Source organism: Puntigrus tetrazona, chromosome 2 (assembly GCF_018831695.1).
Source record: "Puntigrus tetrazona isolate hp1 chromosome 2, ASM1883169v1, whole genome shotgun sequence".
Taxonomy (NCBI): Eukaryota; Metazoa; Chordata; class Actinopteri; order Cypriniformes; family Cyprinidae; genus Puntigrus; species Puntigrus tetrazona.
Genome location: NC_056700.1, coordinates 17,499,951 through 17,518,782, shown reverse-complemented (window position 1 = coordinate 17,518,782; position 18,832 = coordinate 17,499,951). Strand labels below are relative to the sequence as shown.

The following is an 18,832-nucleotide window of genomic DNA, read 5'->3' as shown; positions in this document are numbered from 1 at the left end:
CCGACGACCACATGAGCATGCGACTGTCTGATACACGCATAGTGACTGTAATCCAATTTACTGTAAATTTACAATAAACATGTATTTACTAGGCAGCCGAATGTATGTTAAATGTACAAGATGCCACGTGGCTTTGTGTTTAAAAGAAGCGCAGCGGGTGAGTACATCTCTTCTATCTTTACACAATTTGGTCGAAAAACAGCGGAGGGAGAGTAGTCTGAATTGGGTTCTAGTATCTTGTACTAGCTCACACATCGAACTCATTCGCCAGCCGCGAGTGTTTCCAAGTCGGCGGGGATCGCATCAGTTGATCTGCTGAAATGGCGCAGGAATCAACGTCTTGTGCGAGAACACCGCGCTCTGACCCATGTTTTCTGTGCGCTCGCTCATCTGTTCAGATGATGTCCTGCAAGGACAGCCATTGGCTCTTGTCTCAGACCTTCCCCGAGGTGATTGGTGGAGTGATTAGCACTCAGTTTGTGACCTCTACAGTAAGCTTCCTTCCGCTACGTTTTTAATAGTAAAGCGTCATGCGCTATATACCGCTCAAACAAAGCTATTCGTTTAGACGATGGTAAGGGATGTAATAATTTCTTACAATTGTTAATATATGTGTATATATATATTTTGCATTTATTATTTGGCCTACTAAAATAATTAATAAAAAGTTTTTTTTGCGGTATAAACGAGTTAAACACAGTCAAATAATTTGAGAACGAGAATATGCTAATTGCTGTGCAGTGATTGGCTAAACGCGTTTTTTAATACTGTTTTTTCGGTACTTAAATAAAGTTTATTTATTAATAGTCATTATTCTTTAATTAATCAGTGTATGTCTAATACGTTTATTTAAATATCTTTACATGAAATCCAAACTGACCTTAATATAAAGTGCTGCAGGACTGTTTACATTTATATTTAGAAAGAAAAAAATATAAGGACATAATCTGTGGGCATTTTACAACTGTTTTATCCAATTTGTTCTCAACCCACTGGCTAGTTTTTTGGTTTTTTTTTAGGATGACGTTAGGACTGTAATTTAATGATTTTTTTTATCCAGTTTGATAAAGCCAGTAATAAATGTCCATTGACCGGAAAGCACCTCTAAGTCAACCTTATTTAATTTCAGCTAGTTGCCAAGAAAATGTAGTTCTCAATAAAAAAATGTGCACTGTAACTCAAAGTACTAAATAACTGAAACTGAAATTAAGGTAAAAAAAAGTGACATAATGTAACATTTTAAGAAATGATCAGTGATACTAAAATAAGACTGCCATACAATCCAATAAATCGTACATATGACACATTGTGAAAGTAAAATTGGTCGAATATTATTTAAGTAATTGTACAATTTACATTCTGTCTTACTGTTAGTGTCAGAGTTCTGCAGCACATTTGAAACAGGACGACTTTTTGAAAGGTGCTCTTCATAGAAAGCACCCTGGTGTGACAAACCTCAAAACAGTGCGCCTGCCAGAGCAACTACAGACAGCAGCACAATCCGTCCTCAAAAGTGAGTAAACGCTGATCCACCGGTCAAAATGTTTAGTTTTTTGAGCATTCAAATCACTGTGTTCTTAAATTCCTTTATTTGGTGTGTAGGTGTAGATGTAAAAAGTCTGAGTGAAAAGGCACATAAGCTGTCAAACTTCCTTTGGAGCAGGAAACGGGCCACGGAAACCTCTCAACTCAGGAAGAAAGCCATCCTTCTTGAGAAGAAGTTTTTGGAGCAAGAGAAGGATATCCACACAGGTGGGTTAAAGATGCGGCAGAGATCAACCACAGTGACTGTGCACTGAACATAAAAAATAAGTTTAAATGTTTTTCTTTAGATGGCATTGACAATAAACTGGAAGATAGAATAAGAAAGAAGGTATTATCTGAACTGAAAAGAACAACATACCACAGGACTCCCCTGAGGTACAGATGCGCTGTTGTTTTAAAACATTTTTCATAGATTGGGACTGAGAGGTTTTGTGTGTATTGCTGAGTGATTTAGATTTTTCTGCTCTGCTGGCATGTTTCAAGGTACACTGAAGATCTCGGGTTGATGTATATGGCTGCTAGGCTCGCAGGTGGTTATGCTGCTGTCCTCAGAGCATTAAACGAGGTATTTTACACACTTCCACAATCATTTCTCTCTCTCTTGCTCTCTCTGCACATATGAAGTCGTAAGAAGTCTTTCTAATATATGTATATTATAGATTAAGAAGAGAGATTCTGTGTTTGAGCCATATTCTCTTCTGGACTTTGGATCGGGACTTGGAACAGGTACTTGGTGAGTAGAAAATATGGCAATATTTTTAGCTTGATACAGTGAGCAGAACCCACACTGGCTTATAAATATGATGCAGGCTAAAAATGTTTTGTGTTATTCATTAAACTTCAGTGTTTCAAGATATTTACGCTATATTTGATTCTCAGGGCATCCCACAGACTCTGGGGAGACTCACTGAAAGAGTATGTTTGTGTAGACAGTTCTGGAGACATGAACACCTTGGCAGAACAGCTACTTCGTGGTAAGAACTTTTATTGGAATTTATTAGCACAGTGTTATATAAATAGATCTACAGACAAAAACATTTGTTTGTACCAAACAGGAGGCAATGAGGTGGATGATCTATTGATCAAACAAGTATATTTCCGCCAGTTCCTCCCTGTGTCTCCTAAGGTATCTTCAGCCGCCTTCATTTTTATTTGCCTGAATTATACTTTTACGAAGCTGAATACAATGTGTTTTTTTCCCCACAGGTGCAGTTTGATCTTGTGATAGGGGCTTTCTCTTTGTCAGAACTGGCTACTTTGGAGGAGCGGGTGAACGTTATTGCCACCCTTTGGAGAAAAACCAACTCCTACCTTGTGAGTGATGATGCTTGATTTATTAATGATTAAACTCATATTTTAAATGATAGGACTGTGATCTTAAAAATTAATTTTCGTACACAACATCTTGTTGTGTTGTTATTGTTGAAGGGATAGCTCACCCAAGAAATAACATTTTGTAATTGTTTACTCAACACTCAGGCTGTTCCAAGTTTCTTTGTTTCTGCTGAGCTCAAAAGAAGATATTTTGAAGAATGTTGGTAACCAAACACTTGCTGGTCGCCACTAAATTTTAAGGTGTGGAAAAGAAATAATATGGACATCAAAGGCTTTCATCAAATGTTTGTCTAAAATGTCTTCTTTTGAGTTCAACTAAAGAAAGAAATTTATACAGGTTTGGAACAACTTAATGGTTAGTAAATGATAACAAAAAAAAGATAAACCATCCCTTTAGAGGTACATTTAAAATTACAAAAACTAAGACTGAAACAAAAATAAAAATAAAACGAATAAAATAAACCAGATTAATAAAAATGACAAAAATAACATTACATTGCTAAAACTAAAATGATAACTGAGAATATATAAATAAAAGCTCATTAAAATATTAAATATAAAGTTATACTAAAATTGCACTACTCTCTTGGAGAACTAGTGCTTCCTAATGCAGTTCTTGGTTCTTTGTGAAGGTACTGGTGGAGAATGGAACCAAGGATGGCCATCAGATCCTTATGGAGGCCAGAGACACTATATTAAAGGTTTGATCTGCCGCATTGCTAGCAGTGTTACTGGTAGAACACCTTTCAGAAATTTCTCACAAACTTTTGCTCTGTCACTACAGAGAGAAGAGGAATTAAAACATGACTTGAGGAGACCATCTATATTTGCACCCGTGTGTTTGAAAAAATCATTACTAAAGCCAGTTTTCATTCATTCCATTTATTTGATGCATCTGTTTTTGATGGCATTAACCTTTGCTCTGTTTAATTTTTGACAGTGCACTCATGAGCTGCCTTGTCCCAAGTTGATGAGGCAAAATGTAGTACCTTGTAACTTCACCCAGTTCTACTATTCTCTGCCTTTACCTAAGGCAAGTTCCCAACAAGCGTTCAAACGGTTGACTTTTGAATTGTGATTTACCTTGAATGTTTTCAGTTCCGTTCATGATGCATCACATCACGGTGCATCATATTTTATATTTCTTTCTCCATGAATCAATCATTACAGAGCCAAGAAAGGCAGAAGGAGACGTTCAGTTACCTGATTATATCCAGGTCCCATGAGGAGAAGCCTCAAAAGACTGAGCACTGGGACATGGCCAGACTGATTTCACAAGTTCATCGCCGACCCAGACATGTTCGGTGTCAGCTGTGTTGTGCCAGCGGAGAACTCAAAGAGCTTGCTGTGACGGCCCGTCGTCATGGAAGGTATGTAGTGCTTTCAGATTGGATCTGTGCTTGCGTTTTCAGTGAGTGACCTCTTTTTAACAAAAACGATCCTTGTCTGATTTAACAGGGACATGTACAGATGTGCTCGTAGTAGTGACTGGGGTGATCTGCTGCCTGTGTTTCATGCGGAAGATGACGACTCTAAAAATGATGAGACGCAATGAAACCTGCTGCGATAATCTATTAATTAGTGTTTGCAGATGACAGCTGGATTTTTGTAACGTTTATTCCCAAATACAGTGCTTCATCTATGCCTGATTGTGTTTTATTTCACTGAGCCCAATGCATTTTATTCACCAAAATCAAAGCTCAAACTGAAAATCTGGTAAAGGTTAATATATTTCTAAAGAGGACATAAGCAGCATAGGTATAGTTGTAGAAATAACCAACGGTACATTCTGTTGGTTAAAAAAGATATTTATGACTTTTAAGATCTTTTAAGGTATTTCCTACCATAAATACATGAAAATTACATTTTTAATTAATGATATGCAGAACTTCATTTGAACAAATTTAAAGGCGATTTTCTCAATATTTCCTTTTTTTTTCTTTTGAAGATTTTCTTTTGAAGATTTCTTTTGAGATTTTGTAGATTTTCAAATAGTGTATCTCAGCTAGATATTGTCCGATCCTAACAAACCATACATTAATGGAAACTCATTAATTCATCTTTTATATCTCATATACATTTAAATAAGAAAAGGTCCTTATGGCTAGTTTTGTGGTCCAGAGTCACTTTTTTCTATTGGAAATACTTTACAGCAGTGGTTTTCAACCTGTGGGCCGCGGCCCCCCAGTGGGCCGCAACGGTATTGCAGGGGGGCCGCCAGTTATTATCAATAGAAATAATAATATTGCTAATGTACGTAAAATGTGTAGTAATAATTAAATATCATAATTAATTAAATAAAAAAATAATAATAAACTGTTACTATGCGTTCACTATTCCAGGTCGTTGATTGGTTTAAAAACAACCCGCCGATTTAGGCTATGTAACATATTTTTGCTGCATACATTTAATTTTTTTAAAAATTTGCAGTGGGCCGCGGAAACATATGTGTTTGGTTGTGTGGGCTGTGAGTTAAAAAAGGTTGGGAACCACTGCTTTACAGTAATGTTGCATTTTTTATTTTTATTTTTTTTATTTTTTTTTTATGTTGCAAGTTAACTGATCAAATAATTTAAAGTCATTTATTAATCTTTATTTTAAGCATTTACTAATAAAGTATTGTATTATTGTTGAATAATAAATGAGTTATTTCATTTAGCTAAAAAAATTACTTAACGTAAACAGATGAATAAATACTGTGACCAATGTATTTCTCTTTGGTGTAGTTGTTTTGTTACCGTTACATTTCTCCGGCAAAAGAGCGGAGGGAGAGTAGTCTGAATTGGGTTCTAGTACCTTGTACTAGCTCACACATCGAACTCATTCGCCAGCCGCGAGTGTTTCCAAGTCGGCGGGGATCGCATCAGTTGATCTGCTGAAATGGCGCAGGAATCAACGTCTTGTGCGAGAACACCGCGCTCTGACCCATGTTTTCTGTGCGCTCGCTCATCTGTTCAGATGATGTCCTGCAAGGACAGCTATTGGCTCTTGTCTCAGACCTTCCCCGAGGTGATTGGTGGAGTGACGAGCACTCAGTTTGTGACCTCTACAGTAAGCTTCCTTCCGCTCCGGAGTGTGACGTAGGCCGCGCTTCTTTATTTACTCTCGCGACTGGGCGACTGTTTACAACGACGGTGAGGCTTTTAACGCGGCGAAAGTTAAAACATGTATAAAACTTATTATGTTTTAAAAACATTTCAGGCCAGCTTCGTTTTTTAGACGATTGTTTGTTTTTTTTTGGTCAAATATTGAACATTATTCTCGGCCGAACGTCCAGGGAGGTGTTTATGTAAATGATTTCGACGTGATTGGGTAGTTGATGCATGACGTATACAGGAACCTTTTTTCTACATAAAAATCATATAAATTCAAAGAGAAAGCTATTGTTTTCAGAATTATATTTTGTAATATAAAAGCATTGCGATATAAAATTATCTAATGTTATTTTTAAAAATGCTATTCAAACAAGCAGAAATTGGCAAACAAAATCTTATTTTTCAAAAATTATTTAAAATAATACAAACACAATTAAAACAAGAATGAATAAATGAGAAAAAAAAACTGTACATTTAGGAATTTTCATAGTTTAGAATCTTTCTAGTTTTATTTTAAATCTCATATCTTACTGGTTCCATGCATAATTATAAAAAGTTTAAAAAGTTTTCAATAGTTTTCCAATGAGTATTTGAGTATTTGCATAACCCTATATGTAAGGGCTTTTTGGATAGTAAAGCTTTCCACTTGCAAGTTTTTTGTGCTATATATAAACGTGATTCATTTTGAGGTTAGCAACCTTTATTATTATTTTAGTCATATTTCAATAATAAATCAATCAAATCAGCAATAAATCACTTAAAAAGCTTATAGAATATCTAACATTAAACAGTTGGTATTAGTGAATTGTGTCCATAAATAGATTTATCGTGTGTTGATGTGCATTTGTTCTGAAAGTAGTGTTTGAAGGAAAATATGTAAATGTTCCATGACAATGACCTCATGAATCAGACCGATGAGACAAATATAGCCATTTAAAATCATAACATCTGCCATGATGATGATGGAATATACCACAGATACCACAGCTGGACAATTTTCATATAAACATTTATTTACCAATGAAGTGCTCATTTTGTTCACACAGACAGATATGAGTAATTCTTAATGAGGAACAGATGAAGGAACAATGTGTATTTCTGAATATCTACATTAAGTCAAGCAAGTACAAGCAAGTTTTATTTTTCCATTTGCTTAATTTAAAATAATATTTAAAAAAATCTAAATCTCTTCAGGTCTTTTCTCTGTTTTGACTGATGACTAATTTCTAACAATTTCTTTTAAAGCAGAGGTAAGATCTGGGTACTGAAACTCAAAGCCAGACTCAAGAGTTTTCTTGGGCACCACTTTCTGGCCTTGTGTAAGGATCACAGCTCGCTCAGAACCGAGGAAGACATCCAAGAAAAAGCCTGGCACAGGGAAGATAGTGGGTCTTTTTATAGTCCTGCCCAATTCCTTAGTGAATTCAAAATTGGTATTCAGTGCAGGCGCAACTCCATTAAATACATCTGGTTCTGTGGATGGTTCTACTTTGGGCTCCAAGGCATGGGCGATGATGCCAACCAGGTCTGACACATGGATCCAAGGGAAGGGCTGTCGTCCTGAGCCAAGCGTCCCACCCAAGCCAAGCCAGAAGGGAATCAACATCTTTTTCATGGCGCCACCGTCACGCCCTAAAACAGCACCTGAGGGTAAGTGGAAGACAGTACATAATTATAATACTGTAACACGTTTGTAAGATTTCTTTCTGGTTTTGAGTCTCTTATGCTCACAAAGGTGAGATCTGGAACTCTAGATTGACCTGGCCTGATGATCACTTGTCTTGTTTTCTTAGCACTGTTTTCAGGAAGCTGCCCTGTTGCCTCCCACTCTTTCACCAAACGAGACAGGAAGTCAAATGGTGTCCATTCGCTCTCCTCGGTGTAATGGGTTTGAAGACTAGGTTTATAACACGCTGAAGACAAAAATCAAAGAAAAGCTGTGTGTGAAGTCTGCTTTAAAAATGACATTATAAAAAAATAAGTGTAGTCAGAAATTATTCTCTATAATTGACCTTTTTTCCCTTTAACTGTTTAAATTATTACATACACACACACACACACACACACACACACACGCATATACATATAATATATATTTCTTTATTTTCCTTGGTGTAACCACCCTTCAGCCTTCAAAATAGCAGCAATTCTTCTAGCAACTCTTGCACATAGTTTTTGAAGGAACTCGTCGGGTAGGTTGTTCCAAACATCTTGGAAAACTAATGAAACTAATAAAACTGATGTAGGCTTTCTCACATTCTTCTTTCTCTTCATGTAATCCCAGACACACTTGATGATGTTGAGATCAAGGCTCTGTGGGGGCCATGCCATCACTTCCAGTACTTCTTGTTCTTGTTCTTTCGCTAAGAACGTTCAAGGAACCTCCACCATGCTTCACTGTTGCCTCCAGGCAGTCATTATTGTACCACTTTCCAGCCTTTCGACGAACAACCTGCCTTCTGCTACAGCCAAATATTTAAAAGTTTGACTCATCAGTCCAGAGCACCTACTGCCATTTTTCTGCACCCCAGTTCTTGTGCATACTTGTGTCGCTTGGCCTTGTTCCCACGTACGAGGTATGTTTTTTTTTTGCCGCAACACGAAGACCACTTCTCCGGACAGTAGATTTTGATATAGGCAAAAAGGTACTAACACCAAATATTGATCTGATTTGGATTTGTCTTTTGTTCGCTCACTTTGCATTTTGTAAATTGACAAAAATAAACACTATTTACCTACTCCTGTAACAAGCACCCATGAATGTGGTGGAGTTGGTGAAGAGGCAATAGCTTGGGCAAGAATTCTGGTTGTGTTTACTCGGCTAAAGACCAGATCCTTTTTGAAACTTTCATTCCACCTAGAGAAAACAATAAAATCATATTACGATAACCATGCAAGCAAGAAGATCTCATTATTTTGATGTCATTATTTATATACATTGTCACATCGAAAGAAATCCTTACCATCTTAAAGGATTCATAATATTCTCCCCTGCTAGATTCACAGCACCCTCACATGGAGGGAGGCCTCTTGACTCTACATCAGCCTGTTAGGACAGTTAAACCTCAGTCAAATTTACCAAAATGCAACATTTACATTTAAATTAAAATTTAAAAAGTATTTTAACATTCCACATAAATGACTCCAGAGCTGGACATTACAAAGCAATTCATTATTCTTACTATAATACTAAGCGTTTGGTTCATAAAGATATTACTTTGGTTTGTACTTGAAGTAAACATAGATCAGCCAATATCAATGTAAGTGTCAGTGTAAGTTAAACCATACCCATGTTATTTTTCCTGGGCCAGGCTGCCTGGATATAAATGTGACCTCATGACCTCTGCTTTTCAACAAACGTGTTAGCTCACGACCCACAAACCCTGATCCTCCACCTGATGACAGTGAAAAAGAGAGGAAAGTAAAGCTTTATTAAAAGTTCCAATCAAATATAGCATATGTGGTAAAACATAAAAGGGGGTGGTTGGGGGTAAAGAGAAGTGATATTAATTAATCTACATTACAACAACTAGTATATGGAGTTTGGATGCATTTTCATATGTACATGTCTATATATGTACATCAGTGTGAATAGATTGTGGATAGCATGTGTTGACGCGCATGCGCTGTTAAAGCACACTCTTACGAAACAGATCACCTCTAGAAAATTTTTATTCCCATTTATACAGTAACCGAAAAATGAAGCAAGTCATGCCATAACAACAAGATCTCATACGTTCAAAGAAAGTGACAGGATATTTTAATATAACAAACCTGTTTATAATGCAGTATTACAGACTAGCACTCAAAAATAGCTATTTTGTTACGCTACCATGCACTGACAACGCGAAAACGAATAAAAGTTGTATACCTATTACAACTCTCATTGTGGTTATAAAGTACAGTCCCTTTATCCAGACAAGTTGCAGAAATCCACTTCTTTTACATCTTTCTCTCGGCGAAGGTTGAGAGCGTCGTATGTTTATCGCGTCATTGACACAAAGTGGAACGCGACCGCAGCCATGTTGATAAGGACGGCAGGTTACTTTCAAACTAAACTATTAGCATTATTGTACTTAATTGTTTAAATGTATCTGTGCTATTACGTGGCACTTAGTTATATTATATTACAAATATGAAATGGTAAAAAAACACACACACACACACACACTTTTTTGTTATAATTATCTTTTAAAACAATTATTGTAATTTATTGGGCATCCATAATGTAAAATGTAAAAAATAAATGCGTTATAGGTTTACTCACAATTACAACATAAGAATAAAATGCAAAGATTTTGCATACACAAATCACACTATGTCTGGCTGAATTGGATGAGTTCGCTCTGATCCAGTTAATAATAATATGTGGGGGTAGATGGTGTCGCAACCGGAAGCGCTTTTTTTCCTGTAGAAACACGTGGTTGATTAGGAGATAAATACGACCTCTTGCCAGAGTAACATCCTTTTTCCTGGCGATGTTCAATGGAGTAATAGCATTAATGTGTAACGTTAGTCGTAGAATTAGTGGCTTTGAATGCCTTCTGTTAATACCTAGACATGGTATTTAATAGTTTGTGATCTTCAGTCTTTGTAAGCTTTTATCTTACTTTGTAAACCTACTGCTCTGCTTTTTTCGCGGTTTGTAAGAAACAAAAGGAAGCAATAGGAGTTCAACCCCCCCAGTCATACCGATGTGCTGGTCTTATTGGATGGATTGTACTCTGTAAGTATTTTTTTCACAGGAATACTGAAAACTAATGTAACTTAATTGAGGGAATTTTGCTTGTCTAATTGGCAGGTGCATCTACTTTGCCTTTAGTCCAACTGTATAATTACTATAGCGTTTAGCCTGCGTCGAGTCCGACCCTGCTCAACCCAGACATGATGATTTTGCAGTCCGTGTTTCACCTGAATCTCATGATTACAAACATACTGCACTGACTGGTTAAAGTTGCGGAATAAATGTTTTGGTTTCTCTCGGAATTCATTCTAATACGCAGCATTTCTGTTTGCAGGAAGCCCCGTTGGTTAACATGAGGTGAGTTCAAACATTGCGTGCCTCACGCGAGCAACTGTCCCCCGTGATAAAAATGCACGGAAGTCCTGCTAAAAACTACTCTGGTGAGAAATAAGCGGGTAGTCTAAACGTGCTAATGTTAATGTCCTGTCGGAACGTGGAGGTCTGGAAACGCTGAAGTTTCTGCGTTTGAGGAATAAAGTAGCGTTTTGGTTTCCATCAGAACGTTTTGTAATACAATGTTTGTTTGTTTGTTTGTTTTTTACAGGCACCGAGTTTATGGATGAGGTGAGAGTCTCATTTGACTAGTGCAAGAAAATGTCTTGATGAAGTGATGAGTTGCATGTCCGTGTTTCTGATACAGTGATTTTTATATACATGCTCTGATCAAAAGAGAGGTCTAGGTGAAAATGAACCCGTTTAGTATGCTTGTTTTAACATCTTCACTAATATCCTGCAGGTACCTTGGCAGCTGAATCCAGGATATTCTTCTATAAGGTACACTTTCACTAATAAATTCAGACTATGAAATCATTGCCGTGTGTGTTACTTATTCTGTTTTCTTTATTTTTTTTTATAGGTATTCATGAATGAACCCTGACGTGTTTTACTGTAGATGAGGCCAAACTACAGAAAACTAGAGCAAGCTATATAATAGTATGGTGTACATCCATGGATTTCTTTGACACCCTGAAAGATGCCAACAATGCTGTTAGTGATTGTATCGATTTGTATATACTGCAATAAATTCTCATTTTAAACTATTTGGTTCTGTATGGATTGTACTAGAAATTATTTATAGTTGGTCATAAGACTGGGTGTTAAATACATGCTTTAAACTTTAATCTTGAAAGGAAGAATTATGAAGAATGCCAATGAAGGTTTGATTCCTGCATGAAAGTTTGCACTTACCAAAATGAGTGCACAATGATTTTTAAAAAGCGTGATTGTTTGCTAATGATTTAATTCCAGGGGGTGGGATAAGTTAAATATCACTTATCTACATAACTAATATATGGAGTTTGACTATTTTCTCATGTGTGTGTATATATGTACATCACTGAATAGATTGTGGACAGCACGTGTTGACGCGCATGCACTGTTAAAGCATGCTGTTACGAAACAGAACCTCTATAAAATAGTTTTTAGAAAACTTGCAGAAAGCCACTTCTACTTCTTTCTGCCAGCGAAGGTTAAACCAATGAGAGCGTCGTATGTTTACCGCGTCATTGACACAAAGTGGAATGTAACCACAGCCATGTTGATAAAGACGGCAGGTTACTTTCAAACTAAACTATCAGCATTATTGTACTTAATAGCACTGATACGTTTAAGCAATTAAGTAGCAATTAGTAATATCTTACAAATATGAAATGGTAAAAAACTTTTTATCCTAAGACAACTGTTGTAATTTATCGGGCATCCATAATGCAAAATAAATTCGTTATAGGTTTGCAAGAATAAATTACAAGAATAAATCAAAGATTTTGCATACACAATCACACTATGTTTGGATGAATTCACTCCGAACAGGTTAATAATAATGTGTGGGTAGGTGGTGACGTAACCGGAAGCGCTTTTCCCCTGTAGAAACACGTGGTTGATCAGGGTATAAATACGACCTCTTGTTAGACTAACGTTCTTTTTCCTGGCGATTTTCAATGGAGTAGTAACGTAATTCTAGTTAGTTTGAATGCCCTTTTGTTAATGCCTAAACAGGAAGTTATTTAGTAGTTTGTGAGTTTTAGCCTACGTGTATTGCAAATTTAAGCTTTTAGTCTTCTGCTCTCTTTTCATTTTGTCGGTTTTGCAAAGTATAAGTGGAAGGCACCGAGTTTACGGATGAGGTGAGCAAATCTCATTTGTCTAGTGCAAGAAAATGTCTTTTACTGAAGTGATGAGTTGCATGTCCGTGTTTCTGATACAGTGATTTTTATATACATGCTCTGATCAAAAGAGAGGTCTAGGTGAAAATGAACCCGTTTAGTATGCTTGTTTTAACATCTTCACTAATATCCTGCAGGTACCTTGGTGGCTGAAACCAGGATAGTGTTCTATAAGGTATACTTTGTTTCTGATATAAAATTAGACCATTAAATCACTACTTTATTGTGTGGTGTTAATACCATTTTCTTTTCCTTTTTTAATATAGGTATTCATGACTGAACCCTGGCATGTTTTACTCTAGATGAGGCAAATTTTACAGAAAACTAGAGTGGGTTATTTAATTGTATGGTGTATGCTTTTCTTTGGGCACCCTGAAAGATGCCAACAATATACTGTCAGTGATTGTATTTGAAAATGCTGCAATAAATTGTCATTTTAAAAATGTTTGCTTCAGTGTGGATTGTGTACTAGCAGCTATTTTAAAATCGTCTATAAAGACTATAAATCCCCGTTTGGTCAACATACTTCTCATTTGTGCTTAATTTAACTTCTAACCATTTCGGACACTTCCAACGAAAATGCCAGTGTTCCCGCACTTCCAAAAGTGAGTTCACCAGGACGTCAGTAAACAATCCGATATTTTAAATTTAATTCCAGTCCTGTTACGCTGTTTTTAGGATTTATGCTATTGTACAAGTTGCAAGAGGTAATGCAAAGACTTTTTACACGCACAGACCATTAGTCCAGGTTTAGCATGGTTATTTTAAATGTGTAATAGCAATGCGATATAGGGGTAATGCTGTCTCAGCAGTTTGTAAGCTTGAAGGCTGATTGAAAATTAAAGCTGCATATAGCTCAATTACGGAGTTAAATTTAAAAACACTAGCTTCTGGTGATAAAGATGAGGCTTAAGTGTGTAGTTCTAGGCTAAAATGTAAATCTGAGCTGTTTCAACAAAGAAACTTGTACTGATCTTAAGATCTGTTCCTTTTTGTCTTAAGATGCACGCTAGTAATGCCACATTTCACATTTTTCCTTCAAACCTAATCAAACACACTTGATCCAACTAATAAAGGTCTTTAGGATCACTAGAAACTTCCAAGCAGGTGTGTCTTGGAGCTGGTAGGGGCCCTGTGGCCCTTCAGGAATTGAGACCAAAAAGCCCTGTCTATGAAGCAGAGCCTAGGTCTTCAGGCGGCTTTCCCTTTACATTAAATTATTGACCTGTTAATACAAACTGATGCATCCGTATCCAATTTATTGTCCAACATTCAGTTTTTAGTCTCTGCTCTCCAATGAGGTTTAGAGCCTGATGACGTCTCTGTTCTGCTGGCTTCTCCGTGCACCGTAGTCCAGAACTGTTCCCTCAAAGAGTCTGGCCATGAATGCCAGGCCGTCAGCTTTGATGTAGGAGCGTCCAGCTAAGGCATAGAGGACAGGATTGGCACAACTACTGATGAAAGCGAGAGCGGACGTAACAGCACGGCTGGACTTCCAGATGTTATCCAGTCTGGGGATAAAGAGAGAAGGTGGTCAATATGGTTCTGTTGGCATTTGGTGAAATATATGTGGAACACTTTAAAAACTGACGTCTTTTTGAGTGATTTATCTGATGTAAGGTCTGCTGCCACCTAATGATGAACAAATGGACAAATGATAATTTATGTATTTTGCTTAGGATGACTTGGACAAAGATTACCAAAGAGACTGACATAAAAACGACTTACTTGCACTATATTAACACAGTGGTAAGGAAGCCAAAAAATGCAGAACGTCACAATAATGGCTTGAATGAGGTTCTCACTCCGTATCCTTCTCTTGAACATGGTCTGTCTGAGACGGCGAAGGATACACACATAACTGCTGACTATGATCACGTATGGCACCAGGAAGCCCACCACTGTTTCAAGTGTGTATTGAAATACACCCTGTTGATAAAAGACAATCCTGTATGAATCATGAAACCGTGAGGGATGAGCAAAGTCGGCTGTTCGTTATCAGAAAAAAAACAGCTGATTTACCAAAGGGGTTTGTATCATTACAGTGGCTAATAGCAAGTCATTTTATATATTATAGTAGAGCAGGGATGTCCTCTCCTGGTTCTGGAGGGCCACTGTCCTGCAGAGTTTAAGCCAGAGTACCTTGTAGTACAGTAATATTAATATTGACCCTGAAGCTATTTTCAATATAATTAAAAAGAACACAAGTTGTGGCCAATTGATCTCACTCTTTTTGGCCCCCAGCTGTCCAACACAATATTCGAAGACCCTTTATATACGTTATAAGTATTACTTAAGTATTTAATTGTGACTGGGCCTGGGTCAGACTATTAATAATTACAAGATGATATAAATAATAAAATGATATGTTCTTTAATTAAACATTTTGCTATTAATAAAAGAAACCATTACATGGAAAGGGTTAATAAAAATAAATATTTTATATTTTTTTCCAAAACATCTGGATTATATGAATTATATCACACAAGGGTAAGTTTGTGGTATAATATGAGAGATATGAAGTATGATGCTGAGTATTTTGTTATAATAGCAGTGACACAAAGACACTTACATGCTGTGGATTCTCATGGTGAATGGAACACACAGTACGATTTTCCCCATTGTTCTTAATCGTCTCTGTCTGTCTGAATATTAAAGCAGGAAGTGCCAAAAGAAATACAACAATCCACAGGCCCCCCAGCACAAGTAAAACGGTCCGTCTACGAGTGCAGGCAGTCAAGTACGTGGGCCACATCACTGCCACCAGTCTGTGTAGACTCATCAGCGTAATGATCATAATAGAAGCATACATATTCGTATTGCACAAGTAAAAAAGCAGCTTGCACATGACAGTTCCAAATATCCAGCTCTGCTTGGCTAGGTATATTATAAAGAAAAATGTCAGACACATCAGACAACCGTCTGCACAAGCCAGGTTGAGGATGAGCAGGGTAGTGACGGAGCGTTTGTGGGCGCGAGCCAGGATGCTCCAGATAATGAAGAAGTTGCCAGGAACACCCAGGAGGAAGACGATGCTGAGAATGATGGCCCCAAAGGTGAAAGAGAGATCGTTACTCACAGCGCTGTTAATGTTTGTCATGTTCTCAAAGGAGCTGGTCCCATTATCTAAACCCATCAGGAAGGCGTCAGAATAACTGGTGGAATCAGAAAGCAATGTTATTTCGAGCTGATGTCAAATTAAATAAATTACATTTATTTTAATTAAATTATTTTTCATTAGGGAAGTCACGTTATCACCTGTCTCAAATCGTTTTATATAATGAAAAATACAAAACTAGAAAAATTAGGAATAATTGTTTATTAAAAGTAATATAACTGATTTCACAAATAATTACATGGAAACAGTGAGTAATACATTAAATTAAACGTATTAAAATGAAGAGTGAATAGTATTTTCTTGTAAGTTAAATTCTAAATGAACTTTCCTTTCATATACTCTCTTCGGAGACAAATAAAGTGTAAGCCAGTAAGAATGGGCAGCCATCAGTGATAAAAAAAATCAACATGCTACAGCTTGTTGCGTGATTTTGAGCTCAACTACAAGGAATGCAAATGTTGCAGGAATATCACTGATTACATCCTCACACTAACTTATCTAATAAGAAACTAAAAATAAACTATGCCCAATGTACTTAAAACTGAAAGTAAAATTAAAGGTCAATTTTCCTCATCAATAAACCATTAAGTAGGACTTTTACTTCAATAAACTTATAAACTACCTATTAATTATTAGTAAGGTATTTGTTAAGTTTAGGTATTAGGTAGGATTATGGTCAAGCAGAACATGTGCTTTATACATTATATGCTAATTAACAGGTAATATGTTAATGCGAATAAGCAACTGATTAATAGTGAAAATTGGTCCCTATGCTATTTTTTATTAGCAGTTTATTTTATCATGAAAAAAAATCAAGAATACTAATAAAGCAAGGAATTAAAAGTAACAAATAAAGCAGTGTAGTCACGAACTAAACCACAGTGAGCAGGTTTTAGTGAATTAATATTGGAATCAGTATAGTTCCAGATAAGATTGTCCAGTAAGCAAGGTTGTCACAAAAGTCATCCCTGATTACACACAATGCTGAGCTCAGAGTCTCAAAGATGTTTGAAATTGAGAAACTGGAAACAGCTGCATCAACAGACAGTGGGAGCATTTCTGTAAGGATGCGTTTATTAAAATTAGACAACTGGAAAACGATGAAAGAGACAAATGAAGAAAGAAAAAAGAAGTAAATTAAAGATTGTTTCTTGTAACTCACCAATACACTTGATTAGATCCGAATGGCTGAACTGTGTTCCCCCTGATGTGACCAGATGGAGTTGTTTATGTTGTGTGGTCTCCGAGTTGGTCTCTCTTTTTCTTTCTCAGATAAACTTTCAAATAGTTTCTTCAAAATATATAGCAATCGAGCACACTTATAAATGCCCGGCCGCTTCTTTTCATCACTAAAATACTACATTCATGTTAATTTTTCCTCCACTCCCAACCTTTCTCCTCCCTGATATTTCAACACACCAATTTTTCCATGTCTTTTTTCCAGCGTGCAGGCTACAGCATGCAAAGATAATACTGGGATGTGGGTGGGGTGTGTGACACCACCTCTGCACTTACCCATACCAACTTACTGATACAACTTTTTCATAGATTACTGTACAATTTTCTCTGTTTATGTAAGGAATAGTTGAAGATTTTAGTATCATTTACTCACTGTTGTTTCACAATGGATTTCTTTCCTTCGCGGAACACAGCAGAAACTTTGAGTTTTTTTCTTTTGTGTGATGAATAGGGATGGGTACTGTTTGAAGGATAAAAGTATCATAAAAACCAGTTCATACAACTCATCTTCATTATACCACGTATTTTGAAGCAATGCTTAAGCTACATCATTCTCTTAGTTCTCAGAAGAGTTTTAAGTAGAAGGGCAGAGAAGGACACAAGAGTCAGGTTCATCCAAGAAATTGTGGCACTAAGCTTTACACATTTAAAATATTTTTTGTAATTGACATTAATGTTCCATTTCTTTAAAAAAGTTTGAAATATTAAAAGCTTTAAAGATTGAAATATGATATAATAGTCAGAAAAAATGGTTTTAAATAATTGACCTTTGCATATTTTTGTTAAATGTAATATTTGATACATCACATTTTTATTGCCCATATAGATAAATATGAAGCTTAGTTCACCCAAGAATTTAAATTCTCTCATCATTTACTTACCCTCAAGTTCCAAACTTATGTATTTTTTTTGTTCTGCTGAACACAAAGGAAGATATTTAGAAAAAAGTTTGTAACTAGGCTGTTTTTGGTCAGCATTGACCTTCATAGTATTTTGTTTCCTACTATAGAAGTCAATGGTGACCAAAAGAGCCTGGTTACAATTTTTTTGTGTGTTCGGCAGGTTTGGAACCACTCTAGAGTGGGATGACAGAAATTTTTGGTGAACTATTCCTTCAAGTGAAAAAAGTCACGCTTTATTCAGAAGCCTCTATATATCCCAACATGTCTTAGTAAAATTATATTTAAATGCTTACTTATGTGATCAAAGCTCTGTTGTTTTATTTGTGGGGGCTAAAAGATGCAAAACAATTGTTACGGAGAGATACATATACTCAAAATATGACTGATGTATTATATTTGATTCTCATATTTTAGCATGAAAAATAAGATAAATATTACTAATAATATAAGTATTAGTAGTTATTTTATTTTATAGTTATTTTCAAGGTTATTTTAACAGATTTACAGCAAAGAGATGTGTAGAAGACTTAGAAGTAAGACTTATACTAAAAGGCCTTTTACTTTCTAAAAAAGTATTAACTATCAAACACACGACAGAAAGCATGTTGAAGATGTTCACTTAAAGGCTTTAGTATTGCACACACCAAATATCACAGATTATAGGCTTTATAATGTTAAAATGTTCTTCAAAC

General features: G+C 36.2%; 3 protein-coding genes and 1 long non-coding RNA gene across 7 annotated transcripts; 2 read left to right on the top strand and 2 right to left on the bottom strand.

Annotated features, from left to right (window-relative positions):
- The first annotated feature begins 18 nt into the window (after positions 1 to 18).
- On the top strand, positions 19 to 4,524 carry mettl17 (methyltransferase like 17). 2 transcript variants are annotated; one of them, XM_043253134.1, is made up of 14 exons: positions 19 to 157; positions 1,375 to 1,513; positions 1,603 to 1,752; positions 1,833 to 1,920; positions 2,029 to 2,110; positions 2,205 to 2,278; positions 2,425 to 2,519; positions 2,601 to 2,671; positions 2,752 to 2,859; positions 3,513 to 3,581; positions 3,665 to 3,715; positions 3,821 to 3,913; positions 4,051 to 4,250; positions 4,339 to 4,524. In XM_043253134.1, exons 1-14 carry the CDS (start codon positions 80 to 82, stop codon positions 4,433 to 4,435), a joined length of 1,395 nt encoding a protein of 464 aa, XP_043109069.1. In that variant the 5' UTR covers positions 19 to 79; the 3' UTR covers positions 4,436 to 4,524. The 2 variants fall into 2 exon arrangements, with proteins under 2 accessions (XP_043109069.1, XP_043109078.1); XM_043253143.1 differs by lacking the exon at positions 19 to 157 and adding an exon at positions 228 to 574.
- Positions 4,525 to 6,967: 2,443 nt separating this feature from the next.
- sdr39u1 (short chain dehydrogenase/reductase family 39U, member 1) lies at positions 6,968 to 9,997 on the bottom strand. Of its 2 annotated transcripts, XM_043255265.1 has the most exons (6): positions 9,847 to 9,997; positions 9,264 to 9,370; positions 8,939 to 9,021; positions 8,711 to 8,832; positions 7,736 to 7,888; positions 6,968 to 7,619 (listed from the first exon to the last, which is right to left on the bottom strand). In XM_043255265.1, the coding sequence occupies exons 1-6, from the start codon at positions 9,860 to 9,862 to the stop codon at positions 7,195 to 7,197; spliced, it is 906 nt and encodes a 301-aa protein (XP_043111200.1). In that variant the 5' UTR covers positions 9,863 to 9,997; the 3' UTR covers positions 6,968 to 7,194. The 2 variants fall into 2 exon arrangements, with proteins under 2 accessions (XP_043111200.1, XP_043111211.1); XM_043255276.1 differs by lacking the exon at positions 7,736 to 7,888.
- Positions 9,998 to 10,404: 407 nt separating this feature from the next.
- On the top strand, positions 10,405 to 13,324 carry LOC122326510. Of its 2 annotated transcripts, XR_006247489.1 has the most exons (7): positions 10,405 to 10,701; positions 10,994 to 11,016; positions 11,264 to 11,283; positions 11,456 to 11,493; positions 11,576 to 12,842; positions 13,019 to 13,056; positions 13,148 to 13,324. It is a non-coding gene; the product is annotated as an uncharacterized LOC122326510 (long non-coding RNA). The 2 variants fall into 2 exon arrangements; XR_006247487.1 differs by having other exon boundaries at positions 10,994 to 11,283.
- ltb4r2b (leukotriene B4 receptor 2b) lies at positions 12,661 to 17,440 on the bottom strand. Its single transcript, XM_043221436.1, has 5 exons — positions 17,162 to 17,440; positions 15,454 to 16,036; positions 14,610 to 14,810; positions 14,473 to 14,513; positions 12,661 to 14,392 (listed from the first exon to the last, which is right to left on the bottom strand). Exons 2-5 carry the CDS (start codon positions 16,015 to 16,017, stop codon positions 14,185 to 14,187), a joined length of 1,014 nt encoding a protein of 337 aa, XP_043077371.1. The 5' UTR covers positions 16,018 to 16,036; positions 17,162 to 17,440; the 3' UTR covers positions 12,661 to 14,184.
- Positions 17,441 to 18,832: the final 1,392 nt, after the last annotated feature.